Below are 20,398 nucleotides of genomic sequence, written 5' to 3'. Positions count from 1 at the left end.
AGATGAATACTAATTACATAATCCTTCTTACAATTTGTTAACATCTTGACTTTTCTACATAACAACCTGAAAATAATAAACTTTCATTTCCATGAGAATGTTATATCATCCAGATGGTTAGTATAAATGAGTGAAATTTGGAAGAATTCAGAAATGAAGAATATGTCTATATGATTAAGTGGCTTCAGGTAAGATACAATCTCCCTGAGATTCAGTTGCTTCATCTGTAAAATGAGAGAGTTGAATTAGTTAAGCTTCCAACTTCTAAATCCATGATTCTGATTTATGTACTGTTCAAATATACCATATGTATTTTAGCACCCAAATGAGTTGAGGACAATGAAAATAAGAAACAAGATGGTGGGAGTCATTCTAGGCTAGACATAGAATAGTTTTAAGACAATAATTCTTGGCTGCTGCATGAGCCATACCTCCCTGGGTGGGTGGGGGAGAATGCCATACTTAGGCACAGGATGCAACCTATATGATATAGAGAGTTCTAAGAAGGAGCAAGATTATCCTGTTATGCTGTGAAGGCATACATCTTAAGAGCTTGGTTAGAGTATTCTTCTTAGTGTTTAATGACAGAGATATGCTCCCTTATAATGCTATATTAATCTTCTCTGGTACATCTGATTCAATGTTTCTTACTGACCAGATATGTGGAAAATAATATGAATTTCAAGATTTTATCTATGTTGTCTTTTACTCCAAAGGAACCAAGATTCTGGAACTTGTATCTTGGGTAAAGATGTAGGGATGTTAGAGGGTGTGTTGATGTTGTATCTTAGGAAATGCCGAATCTACACAACATAGAATAAAAGATACATTTCACCAAGAGATCTCATTGGTTAGTGGTGACTGTCACCGTGGGGCCATACAATATGTTCCTGATATTATCGACTACCTGATAAAGTGCAGGGTTGGAGTTTTGGCAGGTTTGTATGTCAGGTGTCAGAGTTTCTGGGACTATGACTGTGGTTCTGTATGCAATGGAGGAAAAAAGTATTTTGTGTTTATTTTCAGAATTTAGCATCCAAAAGGCAGACAGACACCTGGTAGGATCTCCTTTGGGGGATGTGGTTGCTTTCTCTCTCTCTCTCTCTCTCTCTCTCTCTCTCTCTCTCTCTCTCTCTCTCTCTCTCTCTCTCTAATGAGAGAAGTATAGAAGAAAGATGCCAGATAATAAAAGTTCCCTTTGTCATTTAATGAAAACATTTACTGGCCTACTAACCTACCACTGATTCCTGTCTTCTCCTCCCCAGTGCAAGTCCACCCTCTTCCCTTTGGGTTTGGGCTCCCTTGTTTGTTGTGTGGCAGGTGAAGTAGGAGAGGATTTGGTTTGCAGCCTGGTGAACAGATATCAGATATTTGTACACAATATATAATTACTCCAGGACAACCAGTGCTGACAGTAAACAGCCGTAAGGAGGAAGGTTGAATAGTTTGGAGTATTTAGTGCTACTATTTTATTCCCCTATTTAAAATAATAAGGACCCTATTCTCTTTCTCGACAGATGGATTTCCGAAGAGACGGTTCAGCTCTGCACAATAATTGTTGCCACAGTATAACTCTTCTTACTTTGTGGGGTTTAGCAGACTTTTTTTCCCCCTTGCCCAGTCCTCAGAATGCAGCAAACTGGCATTTGTTTGAGCCCTGACTGAGGTGTGGAAAATCTGTCAAGTTTTCTCTGCCTCTCACCCTGACCACAATTATACGGTCCACGCGCAGATTAGCTGCAAAGTCACTCTTACCCCAGGAGTGACAACATTTTCCCCGAATAAAAAGTTACCTACTGTATCCCAGAGTGGCCGTCTGAGGCATAAAGGCAGGGAGGGGTCCTTGGGGGTGGGGGTGGGGGGGAAATACCTTCAAAAGAAGCACATAACAACGGAAAAAGTAGCTGAAACAGAGTGGCGACAAGGCAGGAACAGAGAGCTGCATTGTCACGAGCTGAGTAATCCTATGACACACTGCTGTCACTCACCACGAGGCTCCCTGCTGAGCCTGCTAGACATCAAAGACCGCCCCATACCATCTTACATGCTCTTTATCGGCTAATCAGCCTATTCTTCCCTAAATAAAGCCCTCTTAAATCCCCTGCTCACAGGGGTATACCAGTCCTGTTGCCCATCTGCTTGCGAGGGTCAACTGAAGCAGGAGGCAGCGGATTGTTCCCTCCCTGGTGGCTTCTCAAGGTAAGGACAATGCAGTCTCCAATTCCCCTTCCTACCTCCCCTCTCCCCCAGCCCCTGCTATTCTCCAGGATCTGGGGAGGAGCTGAAGACATCAAAATCTGAAATACAGCTATTCAGATGAATGCTTACTAACAAAATTTCCAGGAATAATGCATGCCAGCTGCCAAAATATATATTTACTAAAAATACTGGTTAGAGGCGGGGGTGGTGGAACTGATGAGGGAAGTGAGAATTGGAAACAAAATTGTGTTAATTTAACAGTCGTTTGGTATGTGTGTGTGTGTATTTTTTCCCCTTTCTTTCTGCTAGGGTATCTCCGAGTATTCCCATTTTAAAGACAGAAAAATGGAGCTCAGAGTTGTAAATGTCTGCCTAAGAGCCACCTAGCTTGGGTGCATATTTTCCCCTTGAATTCAGATGCTTAATCAAAACATTCAAAATCAATGAAGCTGGAGACATTGCTGCAGATCTGAAATGAACCAAGCCCCCAAATCCCTGGTCCTATTTCCAACTCATGGCAGTTTAGCATCTCTGGCACACAAACGAACATCTGGGTTGGGGAAACCTGAGGGGGTTCACCTTTTCTCCCTTAGGAGAGGTCTTAGTTCTCCTGCAAGGCAATCATATGATAATGCAAATTGTCAGACCTGACCAGGACAACTGGTGAATGGCAGCAGGTGTCTGCTCCCTCTGTACCTCTGGCCTTCATGACTACTTTGAGAGAAGCAGAGCTGCCATAGCATGGTCTCTATTCCCACTGTGGCATTGGAATGTAAAACCCGACTGACAGAGAAAATGTTTATGAATTGTCTCTGCTAAGGATTTATAAGATACTCTTCATAGGACCATAATCTCTTTATTTTTCAGGTGAGGAAACTAAGGCCCATCAGAAAGGTTAAGTCATTTCCTAAGGTCACAAGGCAGTAAGTGATAGAAACAGGATTTGAATTCAGTTTTGAATAAATTACTAAGACTAATATAAATGCATATGCAATATATTAATATTTCTATGAGGAAATGTTAATATTAAAATAAAATATTCAAGAAATTTTAATTGTTAACTTGGTGGAAAGTAGGAATTTTATAAAAAACTCAAGAGTCCAAAACTCTTTGGTCCTGTTTAGGTTAGTTTTAATGAACCCTATCACGCCTGATTTTTCAAATCCTTTTACTGTTTTATATCACAGAAAAACCAGGCATTGTCAAGGTTGATGAGGTAACAGGAACAGGCATAAGAAAACTGGGTCAAAACTTGTTGCTGAGTGAACCTCACAACACAACTATTTAGTGTTTTACGTGCATATACACAGAGATAAATTTATGTTGCAACATGTGGGAAATCAAGAGTCTTTGCTTAGGTATAGGTGGCTCAGAGGGCTAGCTGGAAAAGGTGTACTGTGATAATCATTATTATAATTCAGAAAGAGTAGCTTGCTAAGTAAATAAAATTGTTTTGAACTATTTGAGGACCCCCATTTAGCCCCAGGACCAAAGAAAACCCATTCCCCTCCTCCATGAACAATTTAAGAGTTTAAATACTACTTTCTTCCCAAGTCCTTTCCTGCTAGTTGGTTGGTTTCCCTATACCACTCTCCATTCCCATATCACAAAATTACCTAAAATTGATTTTTACATCCCTATATAATGTGCACTTATCTACCTACATTTGTTGTCTTTCTTACTTGAATGTAGGCTCTCTGAGGGCAGAAATAGATCCACTTTTGCTTTTGTATTCCTGGCACCTAGCAGTAGATGCTACTTGTTACTGATAGGAAGTAGTTCTGCCTAACACATAGGTTAGGAGACAATCCAATAACAGATAAATCAGAAAATGTAGCAATATCAATGCCTTTATAATTTTCAGAGTTTTTTTTTAATTAGCTAATTACAGATTACCTGGCATCTGTGGATTTTGAAGAAAAATTATGGTTGGTGGGAGGGAAATATCTATTGAATGTAACTTTCTGGACCACTTGACTACCAGAGATGGACTCTCCAGTGGAGGTGGAAGGAACTTTAGAAACCATCCAGTCTGACCTCTTCATTTTGCAAAGAAAGAAACAAGACAAAGTCTCTCAGTCTAGTAAGGCTAGCTTCTAGGCTAACGCTTTTCTAGTACCCAAGGACTCCCTTCCCCCCAAGCTCTCATTTCCTAGGAAGTGGACAGAGCCCACTGGTTTCCCAAGTATGTTAATGTTAATGTTTCTCAGAACCAAGAAGACCAGCACTTTCTAGAGCAGGTTCATGGTACAGCATGACACCAGGTCTAGGGTGAAGAAGGCCAAAAATGAAGCCCAACTTCACTCTAGTCCTGTGATCCTGGGCAAGTCACTTCTTCCTGCCTCAGTTTCCTCATCAGTAAAATGGAGGTTATAATAGCACCTATTTTGTAGGGTTGCAAAAGCTTGGCAGAGCACTGGGAACTCCATAGTGGATGCTCTCTAAGTGTAGATTCCCTTTCTATGGCTAAGTCAGACATCTGAACCACTCCTACACAACTCCTTTTCTTGGTATCCATTAGGGAGGTCGTTTATGACTCCATGCTAGTACATTTAACAATTCAGCACCAGCATTAGAAAAGTACTATGAAAAGACCCATGTACACAAAGAAAGGAAGGGGACAAACATTTATTGATTAAGCAGACAGGTGAGGCACTGTGTGAAACATTTTACAAATATTATCTCATTTGATCATATAACAGAGCTCTACTAGGCATTGAAGAAAGCCATAATTGCTATAAACCCTCCTCTCTTATTGAAGTACCGCTAGACATATGCTCCAAGAAGGTCAATGACAAAAAAGAAAAGTTCTCACATATGTCAGACTAACAACATTTTCCATTTATTTCAATAAATTTCTGAAAATAAAAGAGATGATTAGGGAAGGCTAAACAAATTGTGGTCTATGAATAAACGTAATATTATCAAGCTGTAAGAAATTATGAAGATGCTGAATCTAGAGATCATGTGAGATCCATATAACTAAGCAACTGACATCAGCAGAGTCAAGAAAACACAATGACCATAACTTTGTAAATGCAAAGAACAATAATGAAAAATTGTTGTGGAATGACCAAGCTTGGCCCTCAAGAAGAGATCTGCACGTTTGCAGAAGGTAGGTTCTACTGATACTGAACACTGAATATAATATACACTTTTTCAATGGGTTGAATAGTTTTGCTAATTTTTTTATTATTTAAAAAAAAATTTGTTGTAAGGGATGGTTTTCTGGAAGAGTGCAGGGTAAAATAGATTTAGGGATAAGGGGAAATATAGGTGATACAAAAAAACAAAAGCTATGAACAAATCTATTTTTAATAGTAAGGTTGAAAAACGACTTAGTTTTTAAAAACAAAAAATAAAGTCAAAGTGATAATGAGGATAGGATTTTAATCCAATTTTAATTAGTGTTCATTACTCTAAAACCAAACAAAAGATATGGGGGGGGGGGAAGAAGAAGGTTCAATGTAAAAAACTATGTAACAATTATGTGTGGTCAATAACACAGACAGAATGAAGCCAAAACAGACAATAGCAAATACAACAGGGAGGTTCCTGAGGCCAAATTTGATCCTCAAAACAAACTATTGCAGTAGTCACTTAGAGTGTCAGGCCCCTCCCCTCCAACAGATATCAATTTCTCATGATGACCTGAAAAGCTGAGACTAATAATTTTTTCTTCTATAGCAGAGGCCTATTATTGTCATTTACCTCCAGAATAAAAGGTGGAAAGTTTCACAATGGCATGAGTGCAGACCCTGATTCTTATACTTTGACCAGAAAGAACAACTCAACTCTGGCTTTTTAAATGGGCATCCATGTTTTTCTGTGTTTATATTTGGTAGGGAGAAAGGAAATGTAATGAGTTCATCTCACCTTTTTAGCTTTGATTTTCTTTTGTTTCCTGAAGAGGCATTCAGATTGTGGGGGGCATCTCTCAGCCCAAAGCTCTTGGCCACATGACCAAGATGGAGGGACCGGACATGAAAAATATGCTTCAGATCCTTGGGATAGGTTGCATAGGCACGAATGAAAGACTGTAGAGCTGAGAAAAAAGGAGAAAAAAAAGTTCAGATTTCTGGACCATTATTTACACAAAAATTACACTTTTATTTTTGCCAGTCCTAAAATAAGATGGAAATACAGATGTGAATGAATGAATTTACAACCAACACTATTAGTATTTGAAGAATGAGATATGTCCCTTGAAATAATCATAGAACATTTGAGAATCCACTGAAAAACCACTTGTGGTAACCAAGAAAATGAGAAAGAACCTCCACTCTATATAAAGTATACATGATCAAACCAAACCAATCTCTTTTTCTCATTGGATTTTTCAATGCTATTGACTACTGAATTCAGAACAAAAAAAAAAGGAGAGAAAAAAAGAGATAACATTCTATGTAACTAAAAAGAGTCTGGGACAGGCCATAATCCTTGAAGAATGCCCTATGGCTATTAATCTAATGTCCTGTCATGGAAATTTCACCAGGAACATACTTTAGTACCTTTAAAGATAATAAAAATGAGATCCTTATTCCAGATCACATACTAAGCCAGAAACAAGACTGGACATGGAACCCAAGATAATCGAGCTTTGGTCCCAATCACTAGGCCTTGCCTCTTCAAGAAAAGATTTCCCTATACCCAGTTCTTTTTCCTATCTAGCAATAACAGTTAAGATTAAATGTCTGCTCTAGTCTCACAACAACAGGGAAGGAGGGAATTGTTCTGGAAAGTATCTCTGATAAGAGTCCATTCTCGTGTCTATATCATTTCACTTTTGCCCCCAAGTCCTACCTTTCCTGCCAACTACTGCCTACCTCTGCAATCTCCTATGGAAAGAAGCACTAAACACTAACCTCTCTTGCCCTGGCTTGTTGAGCCACTGGACCAGCAAGTTTGCCCATAGCTTAAATGTAATCTCTCAGCAGCATCAGGAGATTGGCGTTTATGAACAGTAATAAAAAGTGTCATTTTAGCAGATCAGCTCTGGGAAGAATCCTGGGAATCCATCAAAGCTCTATTTACTGAGTAAAGTGAACTCCTTTTCCCAATCGATGAGACATAACCAAGACAACTCTTCTGCACACCCTTCTCAATTCTGTGTCACTGCCTTTTTTAATAACTGGGGACTAGCATTTCTAAAGAAAATCTTTAACATTTCAAATAGTCTATCCACTCCAAGGGTTATAAATATAGGGGACAGTATCCAGTATTATTAGAACCCTGGACACAGCCACATGTTAAAATTATAAAATAATAATAATAGGCCATTAGGACTAAAAAAGATTTTAGAGATCACCTAATCCAATCCCCTAATTTTGTGGCTCGTCTCAGTCACAGAACTGGCTAATGGCAGAGCTGGTCCCAGCTCTAGACCTAGACCCACTGAAGGCCAGTCTTAATCTGCTACCATCATACCATGCAGCCTCCCTTCCAGGAGGCCAATGTGATAAATCAATATTATTTAGACAATACAGATAAAAAAAACAAAATAGAATGCTTATTTTGACCCATGTTAGGCAAAAAGGTACTATCTTTTTGTCTGTTACTCTGAATTTTCTACACTCTTGCCTCAGGTCTGCATACAATTCTACATATGTGTGTGTGTGGTCCCCACAAAAGACACATTTGGCATCATGCATCTTGAAAAAAGTATTAGTTATCTGACTTCCACCAATGTTGATACACTTATTCTTCTCCCTTCTTTATGCCCAATCAAAATAGTTCGAGATTGAGAGCCTTCGTCCCAGGAGAATCAAGTGCCCAACTCACAGCTTTACAGGGATAATGAGTTTGCCAGGAAATGGCAGAAAATGTTTTCCCCCTAGAAAACTGGTCAGACAGCATTTCACACTGCATATTTTTACTATGGAAACTCCTTGTTCTCAAGGCTCCCAGTCCACTGGGGACAGCGACAGTTGGTCATCCTCACATACTTGCATGGACACCCATGTTTAGCTAATTCGGCAGGGCATGAGCTTCAGAGGCAGCGGCAGATGTTTGCATGACCTTCCAAGGGTCAGGAAATGGCTCACTTTGGCAGTGACTATGATATGCAGAAGGGCTGGGGCCTGGAGGGCAAACACAAGAGGAAAGTAGAGGAACAGTAAAACATAAAACATTGTGATTTTGGAGAAGGCTGAGCAAAAAGCAACCTCTGATACAGGCCCTGATTCCTAATAGTCACCTTTTGGGAGAAACAACCTGGAAAAAAAAAAACTTAAAAATTCTTCCTTTATGTTCCTTTCTGTTAAGGCCTTTCTTTCGTCCTGGCCTCACAAATGCCACCTCTTGGTGATGTAATGGAAAGAGTTGACTTGAGTCAGGTGAGAGGGGAACAAATGGCAGCTGTTATGCAGACCAGACAAGTGAAAGCCCTTCTGAGCTTCAGTCTTCTCATATGTAAAACTGGAAGAGCTTCTAGGTGGTATAGTAAGAGCACTGGCCTTGGAGTCAGGAGGACTGGAGTTTGAAACCAGCCTCTTGGCACTTACTAGCTGTCTGACCTTGGGCAAGTCACTCAACCCTGACTGCCTTTCATTTAGGGTCATCTACAGTTGTCCAGATTCAAATCTGGCCACTGGATCCAGATGGTTCTGAAGGAGAGTGCACTGGTGACTTAGCACAGAACCCTCTCATGCAAATCCAGTTCATGTGCTTGTTGTGTCATCATCTCCCTGTTGCCATGGTCTTCTTCGAGAAGGAAGGACAAAACATCCATCCATATAAAACTGGGAAACTATCTTTACTACCAACTTTACAGGACAACTGGGAGGAAAGTATATTATAAGCCTAAAAGTGCAATGCAAATTTGCTCTTATTGATATTATTTGAGACTAGGAAAAATGGTTCTATGATTCAAGGATATGTGATTCTAAAGCTCTCTATTGCCAAGGGAGATTGTAGTTTCTCCAGGTCCTGGTAGGTCATCTTCAAAAGAACTGATGTGGATAAAAAAAATTCCTCATCTAGTGAGCAAACTTATAGTGGTGAACGACTGAAGGTATAGAGAGTCGAACTGGGACAATAGAACCTTTTTAGCTTAGTCGAGCTGGGGAAAACTTGTCCTCAACTGATGCTAAGAACACTCTTGAGGCTTCCAGGTAGAAGGGCCATCTTTTTGCCATAATAAGACACTGGAGGAGAATTTGAGCAAATGATGTATTTACAGAGGGAAAGGGGTAAAAGAAGATAAATGCTACAATTATTCTATATTGCTGCTATCTAGGACACTTGGCAAAGAAAAGTTAAGTATTTGCTCAAAACAAAAAAGTGGGAGCCCAACACACTGGAACATTTTGCTGTGAACAAAAAAGCATTTTCTAAAAAATTTCTTCGGGAAAAATGTTCTCCAGAATTCATAGGTATAAGCACTTCGTTGACTCCCCAACTCAATGCAAAGATGCTGTGAGAAGTGGAAGAAGCAACTTCCTGGAAAGTGCCTGTAATTAAATGTTGGTTATTAACACTGACTGGGTCAAAAAATGCAAAAAGAAAACAAATGCATCTCTGGCACAATCTCCATCAGATTGTCTGCCATGAAGGCAAAAGCCAGCTGCTATGTTAATTATTCATGACTAAGAAGGGATTTTATGGAAGCAAGTCAGTAGGGAAATTTGCATATGCAGATTTCAATTCAAGAGAAAGGATCATACTTGCAGTCCTTTTGATGGTGGTGGTTATGTCATGAATACAATACCCTTTGGGTGCAAAAGGTAAGTATGTTCTCCCAAAACATCAATTCACAGACAGACCTGAATAAGATGACTGTAGATGTTCCTAGCTTCTGTATGTGTAAAGAGGTCTGCAATTTGATAGAATGAGATCCTTTAAAGATGGCTTTTAAAGGCACCGATTAATAGTAGCCTGGTGTGCTACCCTATCAGCGAATAATTGAGTATCATACTACTTTACTCCAAGAAAACAGTCATTTTGGAATGTGACTCCTCAGTTCTCAAAGTAAAAAAATTCAATTATCTGCAATTTATTCATTTGAGTTTAATGATCATGAGGAAGAGGAGAAATTCAAAAATAGAGTACTTCCCACCACATATTCCACTGGTATTGGGGTTGAAGCCACAGCTTTCACTCCAAATCAACACATATTTATGCACTGCCTACAAGGATCTCTAAAACAATATTTTGCTTGGGAAGAGAGTAACAAAAATGAAAAACAAACCAATAGCCCCCCCCCCCCAGTTCTTGTCATCAAACCTAGCTTCTTAACTCATCAGGGGCTTCATCATCAGTGCTCTGATCACCTAGTATAATACCTGCCTACCAGCATGCCCCATCCCAAACAGAAACCACAAGAAGCCCAGATACACATGACTCAGATACTGTCTCATAGGTAATCTTATCCTATCCTAAGGTGTGCTGGGGGTAGAAGAGTAGCCCTAGACCAGTGCACTTTATGAGCAAAGAACTCTATGCCGGGTCCTCCAATCCATACACTTGTTTAACCTTCACTGATAAAGGCACAATCACACCCAGTCACTCCCAATCCAGCCCCAAACATTCACCACTCCCACTAAAATAAATCTCACTGCCAAGGCAGAACTATCTTACCTATTCCTCAAATTAAAGGGCATACTTGCTAACTCTGATCCTCTCATGGTCACACCCAGAACACAATCTCGCCATAATCACTGTCTCTTCTCCCATACTACTGAGGTCAGAGTTCCCAAGCTGCTTTCTCAAATAACTAATCAACAGACAATAGCCAGAAGAACATTTACAGTCTCCAGACATTGGCTTCCATTTGCAGCTATTTCTGCAATAAGGAGATCTTTCATGATGAGATACATCGGTGCCTCCTTTTACTCCATCAGTTTCAAAGTGATCTCAGCTCCAAATAAGTAGAAAAGAAATTGTAGTGTGCTAGGAGAAAAGGTAAGAGAAAGACAGACAAAATCCTCCTGGACAATCTTAGGAGGAGAAGTTACTTTCAGTGAGGTGGATATAAGGGAAGTTTTCAAGTAGGAAGTGGTCCTTAAACTAGGCCTTGAAGGAAAAGAAAGATTGTGAAAGGTGGAGATGAGAAGCCAGTCTGGCTACAATAGCAGCAGTTTTGGTGGAACACCTACTCCACATATAACCAAAACCAAAATGCAAGAAACATCTACTAAGTTAGTTTATTTTTGTAGCACCTTCATTATTAACACTGACTGGTAGCATAGATCCAGTTATTTACTGCAAAAGAAATAAGCATCATCAAACTAACATCTTACATATTTACATAATGAACAGTCTATATTTGAAAAAAATTCTATTGCCTTATTTAGTTCAGTTGAAGAAAATGCTAAGAGATAGAATAGTTTTGGAGTGGCTGGAGTTGGGAAATACTAGAGCTCATGGTTTTTTTTATGGTGTAGGGCAAGAGGTTAAGTGACTTGCTCAAGGTCACATAGCTAGTAAGTATCACATGTCTGAATAAGGATCTGAACTCAGATCTTGGCTGTAGGACTGGTGCTCTAGCCACTGCACCACCTAATTGCCCTATGACTTACTTGATGGAAACAATATTATACTTGTATGACCTTCTTCGTGGGGCTGTTCTAAGTACTCTGTAGCACTCCTTTTTTTTTTTTTGCAAGGCAGTGGGGTTAAGTGACTTGCCCAAGATCACACAGTTAGGTAATTATTAAGTGTCTGAGGCTGGATTTGAACTCAGGTACTCTTGACTCCAGGGCCAGTGCTCTATTCACTGCTCTATCTAGCCATCCCTGTAGCACTCATTTCTGTAAATGAGTAATCTTAGTGTGATATGGTAGAAATCAAAGATTTCATTTGGCCTCATGCCTTAATTTTACAGAGGAAGAAAATTTTGGTTCTGAAAGGTTAAGTGAAATGTCCAATATTATGATATGTCTTGGTTCATGTCTTGGCTCTCTAGTAACATAATTGTCATCTAGATGGACCCACTGGCTCTCAAGGCAGCATCTAACTGTAATCTAAAAAACACTTTCAGCTTTCAGGCCTAGGAACCTAGGAACAGGAGGATTTGGAATCAGGCCTTCAAAACAAATGTCATCAGCACATGTTATATCATCATTGGGTGACAGAGATATTCAACAACAAAGACAGAGTTTTGATTTCTTGACCATATTTTACCCTCTTGCTCAGAGAGACAACATCAAATGTCAGACTGGAAATGAGAGGATCTCAGGGATCTTATGATAATAATAAAAAATAATAATAATTCTAAGTGATTTACAAATATTAAGTCATTTGATTCCCACAATAATCATTTAAAGTTAAGCGTTATCATGACCTTCATTTTATAGTTGAGGAAACTGAGGCAAACAGAGGTTATGAAATTTTCCCAAGGTTACAAAGCTAGTAAGTGTCTGAGGTCAGATTTCAGCTCAAGTCTTCCTGACCCCAGGCTCCGCATGCTATATACTGCACCACCAAGAAGTATAACTTTTATCCTCTGAAAATTCCACACAAGGGTCTGGTTATAGAATTACAGCCAATCCTGCATAAAATTTCCAAGAATTGAGCTCAGAGCTCATGGCCTTCCCAGTAGGACCTTGTTGGCACTGTTCTCATTTCCCTTGAACTTTTAAATATTCCTACTTTAAAGTTGCCTAGGTTTGACATTTCCACTCATTGCTCTTGGAAAGGTAGATATAACTTTTTATTTCTGCTACAATTGTTTCTTTTGTCATTTCTTTTCACAAAAACAAATACATAAAGAAAAAAACTTAACCTAAGATCCAAGTCACTGGGTCAAAGCTCTATTTCTAATGTAAGCCAAGATAAATCCTCATTTGTGGAAAACATGTGAAAGGATGAATTAACATTTAATATCATTTTAAAGCCTTTTGCGTCTGTTTCCAAACTCAGTAGAATTACTGGGCTGGAAGCTTTCACTAGTGAGCAAAGACCTCTGGTTGGCCTCTTATCCACCACCTCCCACTCCAACCCTTACCTCAGTGGGGGGTATGGTGGGACCTCTGCTGACCTATCTATTCAGTAATCGTCTAAGAAATCCACTGACCTTTCTTTGCCCAGGAGACCCTCTCCGCACTGGCATGCACGTAATCTTCAAATGCGGTCTGCAAGACAGTGGCTCGCTCGCGGATTTCCTGGGGGCCAACACTGCGGGATTTCTGGGAGGGTGGCGGAAGGATTAAAGGAAAGACAGAGTTGGAGTCAGGAATAATGAAGCAGTTTATAATAGATTTAATAACAGTAAAATCACACAGTAACCACCTAGGGGCCAAAAGGGGTAATCCCTTCAATATTACTAGTGAGGGAAAAAAAAAGGGAATATAAAGATGTTAAAATCAAGCAAAGATGAGGATGGCTTTGTGCAGAGAGCAAATCGGTTTTAATTTTTGGTGTTTCTGACCCTTTATCACACGTTCAGAATGAGGATCATGAGTGACACTTCTGGATTTACTAGGTCCAGTTTGGATATTTAAAAGGTGTCACTGAAAATAAATTATGTTTTCAAGTGAATCTTTTATTTTGTACTTTTCTGTCTTATATTTCTCTTCCCTCTCCAACTATCAATCAGATCTCTGACAACTTCTTTGGAAGGGGGAAGTCTTCCATAATGTTGATCTATAATTTGATTTTATAATTTATTTTTATGAGAGGTGACTTCCTAGCAACTTTCCATAATTCCCTGACACTCATACTTGTTACCCTATGGTTTGCAATGAAGGGTCTTGAGTTGTTGCAGCTAATCTGGTCTAAAGAAAGAAAAAGGAAAAGCTCTGTGTCAATTAAGAAATAACATTAAAATGATATGAAATCTTCAATACAGATCCAAAATTTATCATTCTCTTCCTAGAACAGTCCATGTGAAAACTCACCCTTCGTTTATGGGGATGGTGGTTTCACTCCCAGATCTTTTAAAATTAAACAGGAATGTCTTTTAGAGAGGACAAAAGGAAGAGAGTCCAGTAGAATATTACACACAGAGCTCATAGTGAAAAGCTACCAAGCCCTCTGTGTGGTGCACAAGATAAATCCAGAGTGGGGTACCATTCAGCGGCACTTGTAACCTATGGGGAGCACTGGCCCAAGTCTCTGTGCTTGGCTGGCTGCTCTCAAGCTTGGACTCAGGCTCCATTCTTAAGTCAGCCAGAGGAAGAACAGGAGGAATAAAAGAAAAGACTTGATTCCTCTGATCGATGCACCTCTCTGTACTTAATAGAGACTTAACAATCTGAAAATGTTTTTAGTTTAGTCAAATCATCCCTTGCCACCTGTTTAGCTGATGACAGTGTAGCTGATTTCACGGTACATGGTCCCCCTAAGGGTTTTCTACGATAAAATGTCAAGAGAAAAGTCAGCAGGAACTGTGTTACGAAAGTGGACATTTGCTATTGTCATTAACAAGGATTTTTTTTTACCCCCTTAACTGATGTGAAATGCAAACTCCCTCCCCCCTCCTCTTTTCGTTAAGCCATCTCAGCAGCACAACTGTCACCTTCCCAGCGTTTTTTAATATGAATGTGAAATTAGTGAAGATGCCCTTTCCCCTGGCGGACAGAATCCTCTGTTATTAAAAAGTAAAGCACTTTAATAATGAAAACTTTTTCCTCTTTTTCCTGTGTTTTAACTGTTTAAAATTAATGAGAAGGGCAGAACGGTTGTCAAAGCGATATTGAAAGCCGGGCAGCCAGGACCGAATAAGCACAAAAATCCCTCTAGAGTGTTAAATAAACAGAGCTTCAGCCCTCTCCGAATCCCTCTGTTGGTTATTGTATACATTCTGTAACAGCACTCAGAATAGATCTGAGAGCCAGGGAGGCAGAAAGGTTTCAGAATTCCAATAAAGGCCTCAAATTAAAGACAGCCTGGTGCGAATTCCAGGAGAAAATTAAAGAGACCTCAAGCTTAAGTGACAGGTGACTTGCTTCTGTGTCACAACTGTCAGGGGATTTAGTGATAATATGGCAATATATTACAAAGGGCTTTTCTTATTCCCCCCTTTAGGTTTCAAAATGAGGCATCTTTTCTTCCTAGCCAAAAAAATATGTGTGTGTGTATGTGTGTGTGTGTGTGTGTGTGTGTATTATATATGTGCGTGTATGTATATATACATATAGAAAGATGGATGAGTGTGTGTATGTGTAAAATATGTAGAAAATAAGAGATGAAATGTAAGGTCAATCTGAGAAAAACAAAAGAAAGTTAATGACAGAAAATAAAATGTCCTTATGAAAAAGCTTTTCTTTCCTTCTCTCATCCCCACTTACCGCCCCCCTTCCAGAAATACTTTATTTTAAAATTGCCCCTCCTGAGATTGAATGAGGCATTTTTGAGTTGTCTTCTGGGGAGGACAGTCTAAATTTAAACTGAAAATGGAGGGGGCCAGAGCTATGCTGCATAATCTCAAACCCCAGACAGGTAAAATGCTCCCTTAATGAGAATGGGTCAAACCCCTGAAGGCATATGAATACCCCGTAGGATTGACTCCCCCACCCTCAAAGGCAGAGAGATTCAGTATTGGTTAATGAAGCTAACTTGCAACCAATAGAGTGGAGGACAATGGTTATTAAGGTGGAAAAATTGCTATCATTCTTTAAGCATGCCATACTCTTACTGTTTGGAAGGTCCTAGTGATCTTGGGGAGGGTAGACACAGATCAAACAGGAGAGAGCAAGAGGGCTAGTGATCCAATTTTAATATTTTACAATGCCAAAAGAAAACTCAAGTTAGGCTAAGTTTCAAGACTTATTTTATAGCAACAACTTGTAGTAAAGACAATTTTGGACTTATTTTTTATAAGGATGGGAATTTCACAAACCATTAGATTGAAAGAAAGATCAAGAGAAGTAGGCCAAAAAATTTTTTTTGAGGGAGGGGGTAATAAATTTTTGGTGGTAGGTTTTGTTTTGGTTTATTTTTCAAAAAGCATGCCCTAATATTTCCAGCTTCCAAGACAGTTTTAAACAAAATGGAAGGATTTTGCTTTAATCACCTTATTGCTAGGCTGATTTTTTCCCCCAAGGTCCCTAGAACCTTCTGAGTGTTTCCCAGTAAAGTTGAAAGATCAGATTTATTCTCTTTGTAGGTGGGTGAACATTCACACACCCAGACGTAGCCATATATATTTTATATACCTAAATATGAAATATACATTTTACAGGTGCTTCACCACTTTCTTACTTCTCACAGAAGCCCAAAAAGGTGTGTGCCGAAGGGATACTTATAATGGACTTCAATCGAGCTGGGTGAAGAAGAGTTGCATTATAATGAGGTTTCTGTATGTCAGTGTAAAATATATAGTGATTGTAACCCATATGCATCTGCATAGTTCATTGTAAGACAGAGGAGACCCTGTAAATTATGGGAAGCAAGTTAAGTTTTATGTACTAGGTTCTTCACACAAAGTAGCATTAAAAATTGTATATGGTAGCTATTCTATTTTTCTCACTATTCACCTGGGTAAGGTGAATAGATCAGTTTGATTAATTTGATCAATTAGATTAATTTTTTTTAAAAATGCATATTTATCAGGGATCTCAAATTAGTTAACTTGGAAGTTTTGTTTACATGACATCTAATATTTGACATAATGAACTTTATTCAGCGATGCCACTAATTTGGAGACACTTGGGTAAAAGCTCCATATTTTTTTTTTAAAACAAGAAACACCAAGAACCCTTATTGAGATCCAACAAATCCTCCAAATCCTAGGAAGTCTTTCTGACTGCTCCTCAACTGATTGTGAGGAAAAAATATATCTCAGACACTTCTGGAGGACAGAGGCCAAGAAAGTTATTTTTGTATGTTCCTCAAACTACAAAGAGAAATAAATGCAGGCACCATAAATGCAGTTTGGGGAGAAAAAGAAAATTTTATCAGGATAAATTTAAATTTCTTCTTTCAACCATGATCAACTGGAAGAAAAGTACAAAGAATTGTAACATCTTCCCAGAATGAACTGTTTGTTGGCCAGAAGTAGACTACAGATTGTCCTCAGGACTCAGGACTAGGAGGCTAGTTTTAGGATTGTTGTAAACAACTTGACTGGACAGTCAAGAGCACTTGGGTTCAAATGCCCCTTCTTACACTTCCTTCCTCTGTGACTTTCCTGGGCCTCAATTTCTTTTTGTATAAAGGGGGAGTTACACTGTATAGCCTTCGAGCCCTTGATTTATGTGCAGTAAGCTATCTGACTGGACCCAATCTCCAATGGTCGCTAAAATATTTTTTTTTAGTCAAGCTTTCTTCAGATTCCAGAGAGTAAATTAAGGCTTATCTTCCTTTGGGGTACAGTCTCATGGGAAAAGGAGAGGAGGGAAGGGAATTAGCATTTAAATATCACCTATTATGTGTCAGGATCTATGATAAGCTCTTCCTATAAATATGATCTCAATAGATCCTCATGACAACCCTTTGGGGTAGATGTTATTTTACAGTTGAGAAAACTGAAGCAGACTGAGCTTAAGAGTCTGGGTCTGAATTTGAACTCAGGTCTTCCTGACTCTAGGCCCAGGGCTCTATTCACTACACCAATAGCTGCCTCCAGGCCTGAAGTCCAGATTCTAATCCCATTTCTGTGACTAAATCAAAAGTCTTAAGTTTCACCTGATAGATATTATACTTTAGTTTCCTCATCTATGAAACAGGAATACTAATCCCTTGGAAGAAACAGACCTTATTTTACAAAGTGTCATAAAGCTAAAATAAGATGTGTGTGTGAAGATTTACCCAATGGTAAAGAAATCAAAAATGGCAAGGCATCATTACTATCATCATTACTTTTGTCATCATAAAGGTTATATGATATAGTAGCTTGAGAACTGGTCTTGGAGTTGAGAGGAAAATAGGGTTAAATCCTGCATCTCACCCTACTGGCTTTGTGATCCTGGGCAAGTCACTACCTCTCTATCCCTCTGGCTACTATTGAAGATGAGAAGTTATAAATGGGTGGTCCACCTGCTTTAGGAAGAAAGTTTCCTTCCTGGGAGTTATGTCCTACCATTGAAATCACAGATTTGGACCAAGTAAAATGAATCATGATCTTTAAAGTCTTCCCTCAATGCTTCTTCAAGGTGGAGAGATGTCCCTGAGTTTTTCAAAGGCTAAGGGCAACAGAGCATAGGCTTTAGCAGGTTGATTCCATGCTGGACCTGGTGAAGGACAGCATGTCTGGGGTGGGAAGACCAGCCCAGCTCTATGTTCAGAGGAACTCACCGGCAGTTTTACAACATGAGATGGATTTTTCTAGCCACAGCCACTCTCTATAGGAGGGAGTACTCAAACCAATGAAATAGATCCTTACACTATTAAATCAGGTTCAGTGCAGCATGGTGAAATGAACATCAGGATGGGATCAGAGGGCTTCCCAGTTCTGACACTAACTAGCTTGGTTTCTTTGAGAAAGTTACTGTACTTCTGAGTCTCAGTTTTCACATGTGAAAAATGGGCAAAACAATTCTTGTTCTCCTTATATCCATGGTTCTTATGAGGCTTTATTGAGATCATGTATATAAAAGCACTTAAAAATTTTTGATTACTCTCATTAAAACCATTTTAGAGGGGCGGCTAGGTGGTGCAGTGGATAGAGTACTGGCCTTGAAGTCAGGAGTACCTGGGTTCAAATCTAGCTTCAGACACTTAATAATAATTACCTAGCTGTGTGGGCTTGGGCAAGCCACTTAACCCCATTTGCCTTGCAAAAATATAAAAAAAAAATTTTAGAACACCATTTGAACTTTCCTCAGGGAAGGATCTGGAAGTGTTATTCAGAAGACCTCTCTTGCTGAATGGAGAAGAATGTGTATGCTTTCTAAGGGCTCTAGGTTCCTTATGGTTCCTATGTGACCAGTGACCCAGCTTCCTCATTTGTAAAATAGGGATTAAAAAACAAAACCAAAACAAAACCATGTACTAAGCTAACTCAAAAGACCACTGTGAGGAAAGTGCTCTGCAACTCTTTGCAGCATTTGAGAACTACTAGGATCAGGATTTAGATTTAAAACTTCAAAGACAGCATGAAATAATGGAGAGAGAACTTGGAAGACCTAGGCTAAAGTCTGGGTCACTATCACCTTCTGAATGTGTGACCCTGGACAAGTCACTTAACCTTCAAGGTCCCAGGCCATTCTCCAAAACAATAGACTGCAGAGCACCACATTAAGGAAAACATAAGGTTAGATCAACTCCCTTCTCTGAGTGTCCACTGTTCCCTGTCCACCAATGAAAAACAGGTTCAGTTTTCAAAGCTAGAAGTTGTACAAAAACATATAACTGTATAAAAGTCAAATGTAGAAGCTTCTGTGTATGGTATGCGTGCATGTATCATGTATAGGCTATATCTAGGGTCTTTACTGTGTCAGAAATTAAAAAAAAAAAAACCCAAAGAACTATTTGAAATAAGGGGCAATCACTAGAACTTATACAAGATAGTTTTAGTGCTGCCTCAGACATGTGATCATCAGCAAGTAACCTGACCTCTCAAAGTCTTAGTTTCTTCTTCCATTAACTAGAGCCAATAGCCTTACAGGACTATGAGAAAATACCTTACAAGCAAATCTCAAAGCACTATATAAACATGAGTTAGTTCCATAGAGATTTTTGGTGTAATAATATTTTGAGAGGTTTTAGCTCCATAGAACTAAATATCTTTTCTTTTTTTTTTTTTAAACTAAAAGGAAGTTAATTCTGTGTTAATGTTTAGAGAGCTCCAGTCTAGTTAGGAACAAACAGGGAAGGTTGACTTGGTTGGTAGCTGGTTTTTAATTCTTCATATACTGGAGACAATTTCTCAACTGTCCTTTTAAACAGAACGTACAACAGGATCAGTCAACCCCCTTAGACAGATCCAAATAAAGACACCCAGAAGAATAAAGGGATTTTTAAGCTTGATCTACTTGGCTCTGATTTTCCAGTCTATCCCCAGGCATAAAGAAACAAACGTAAAATATTTAAACCTGCGTACTAAAATTCAAATAATTAATATTTCATGGACAAAACTACAGATAGCATCTCAATGTGTTTATGCATAGGTGCATTCAAACCATATTGAAGAGTATAGGGGTTTGGGGGTGGAAATTATTGCCCAGCAGGGTGAAAATCTGATAGAAAGAGAAGACAAGGATGCTCAGAGCTGTCTACAACTGCTCAGTACTTCCATATGGAGCTGCACAGATAATAAAGATTTTTCTTCTTAATGAATGCAACTTTACTCTTCCTCTGTGTATAGTACACACACATT

General features: G+C 39.1%; 1 protein-coding gene across 2 annotated transcripts in view; it reads right to left on the bottom strand.

Annotated features, from left to right (window-relative positions):
- Positions 1-20,398, bottom strand: part of DDX31 (DEAD-box helicase 31) — an 88,572-nt gene that overhangs the window by 18,782 nt on the left and 49,392 nt on the right. For both annotated transcript variants that reach the window (XM_074210838.1, XM_074210839.1), the window contains 2 exons: positions 13,214-13,325; positions 6,076-6,244 (listed from right to left, as the gene is read on the bottom strand). In XM_074210838.1, coding sequence (XP_074066939.1) covers positions 6,076-6,244; positions 13,214-13,325 — 281 coding nt within the window. The remainder of the gene's footprint in view (positions 1-6,075; positions 6,245-13,213; positions 13,326-20,398) is intronic.

The sequence above is a fragment of the Macrotis lagotis genome, chromosome 1 (genome assembly GCF_037893015.1).
Source record: "Macrotis lagotis isolate mMagLag1 chromosome 1, bilby.v1.9.chrom.fasta, whole genome shotgun sequence".
Classification (NCBI taxonomy): domain Eukaryota; kingdom Metazoa; phylum Chordata; class Mammalia; order Peramelemorphia; family Peramelidae; genus Macrotis; species Macrotis lagotis.
The sequence above is the reverse complement of the archived record's forward strand: the minus strand, read 5'-3'. Positions and strand labels throughout refer to the sequence as shown.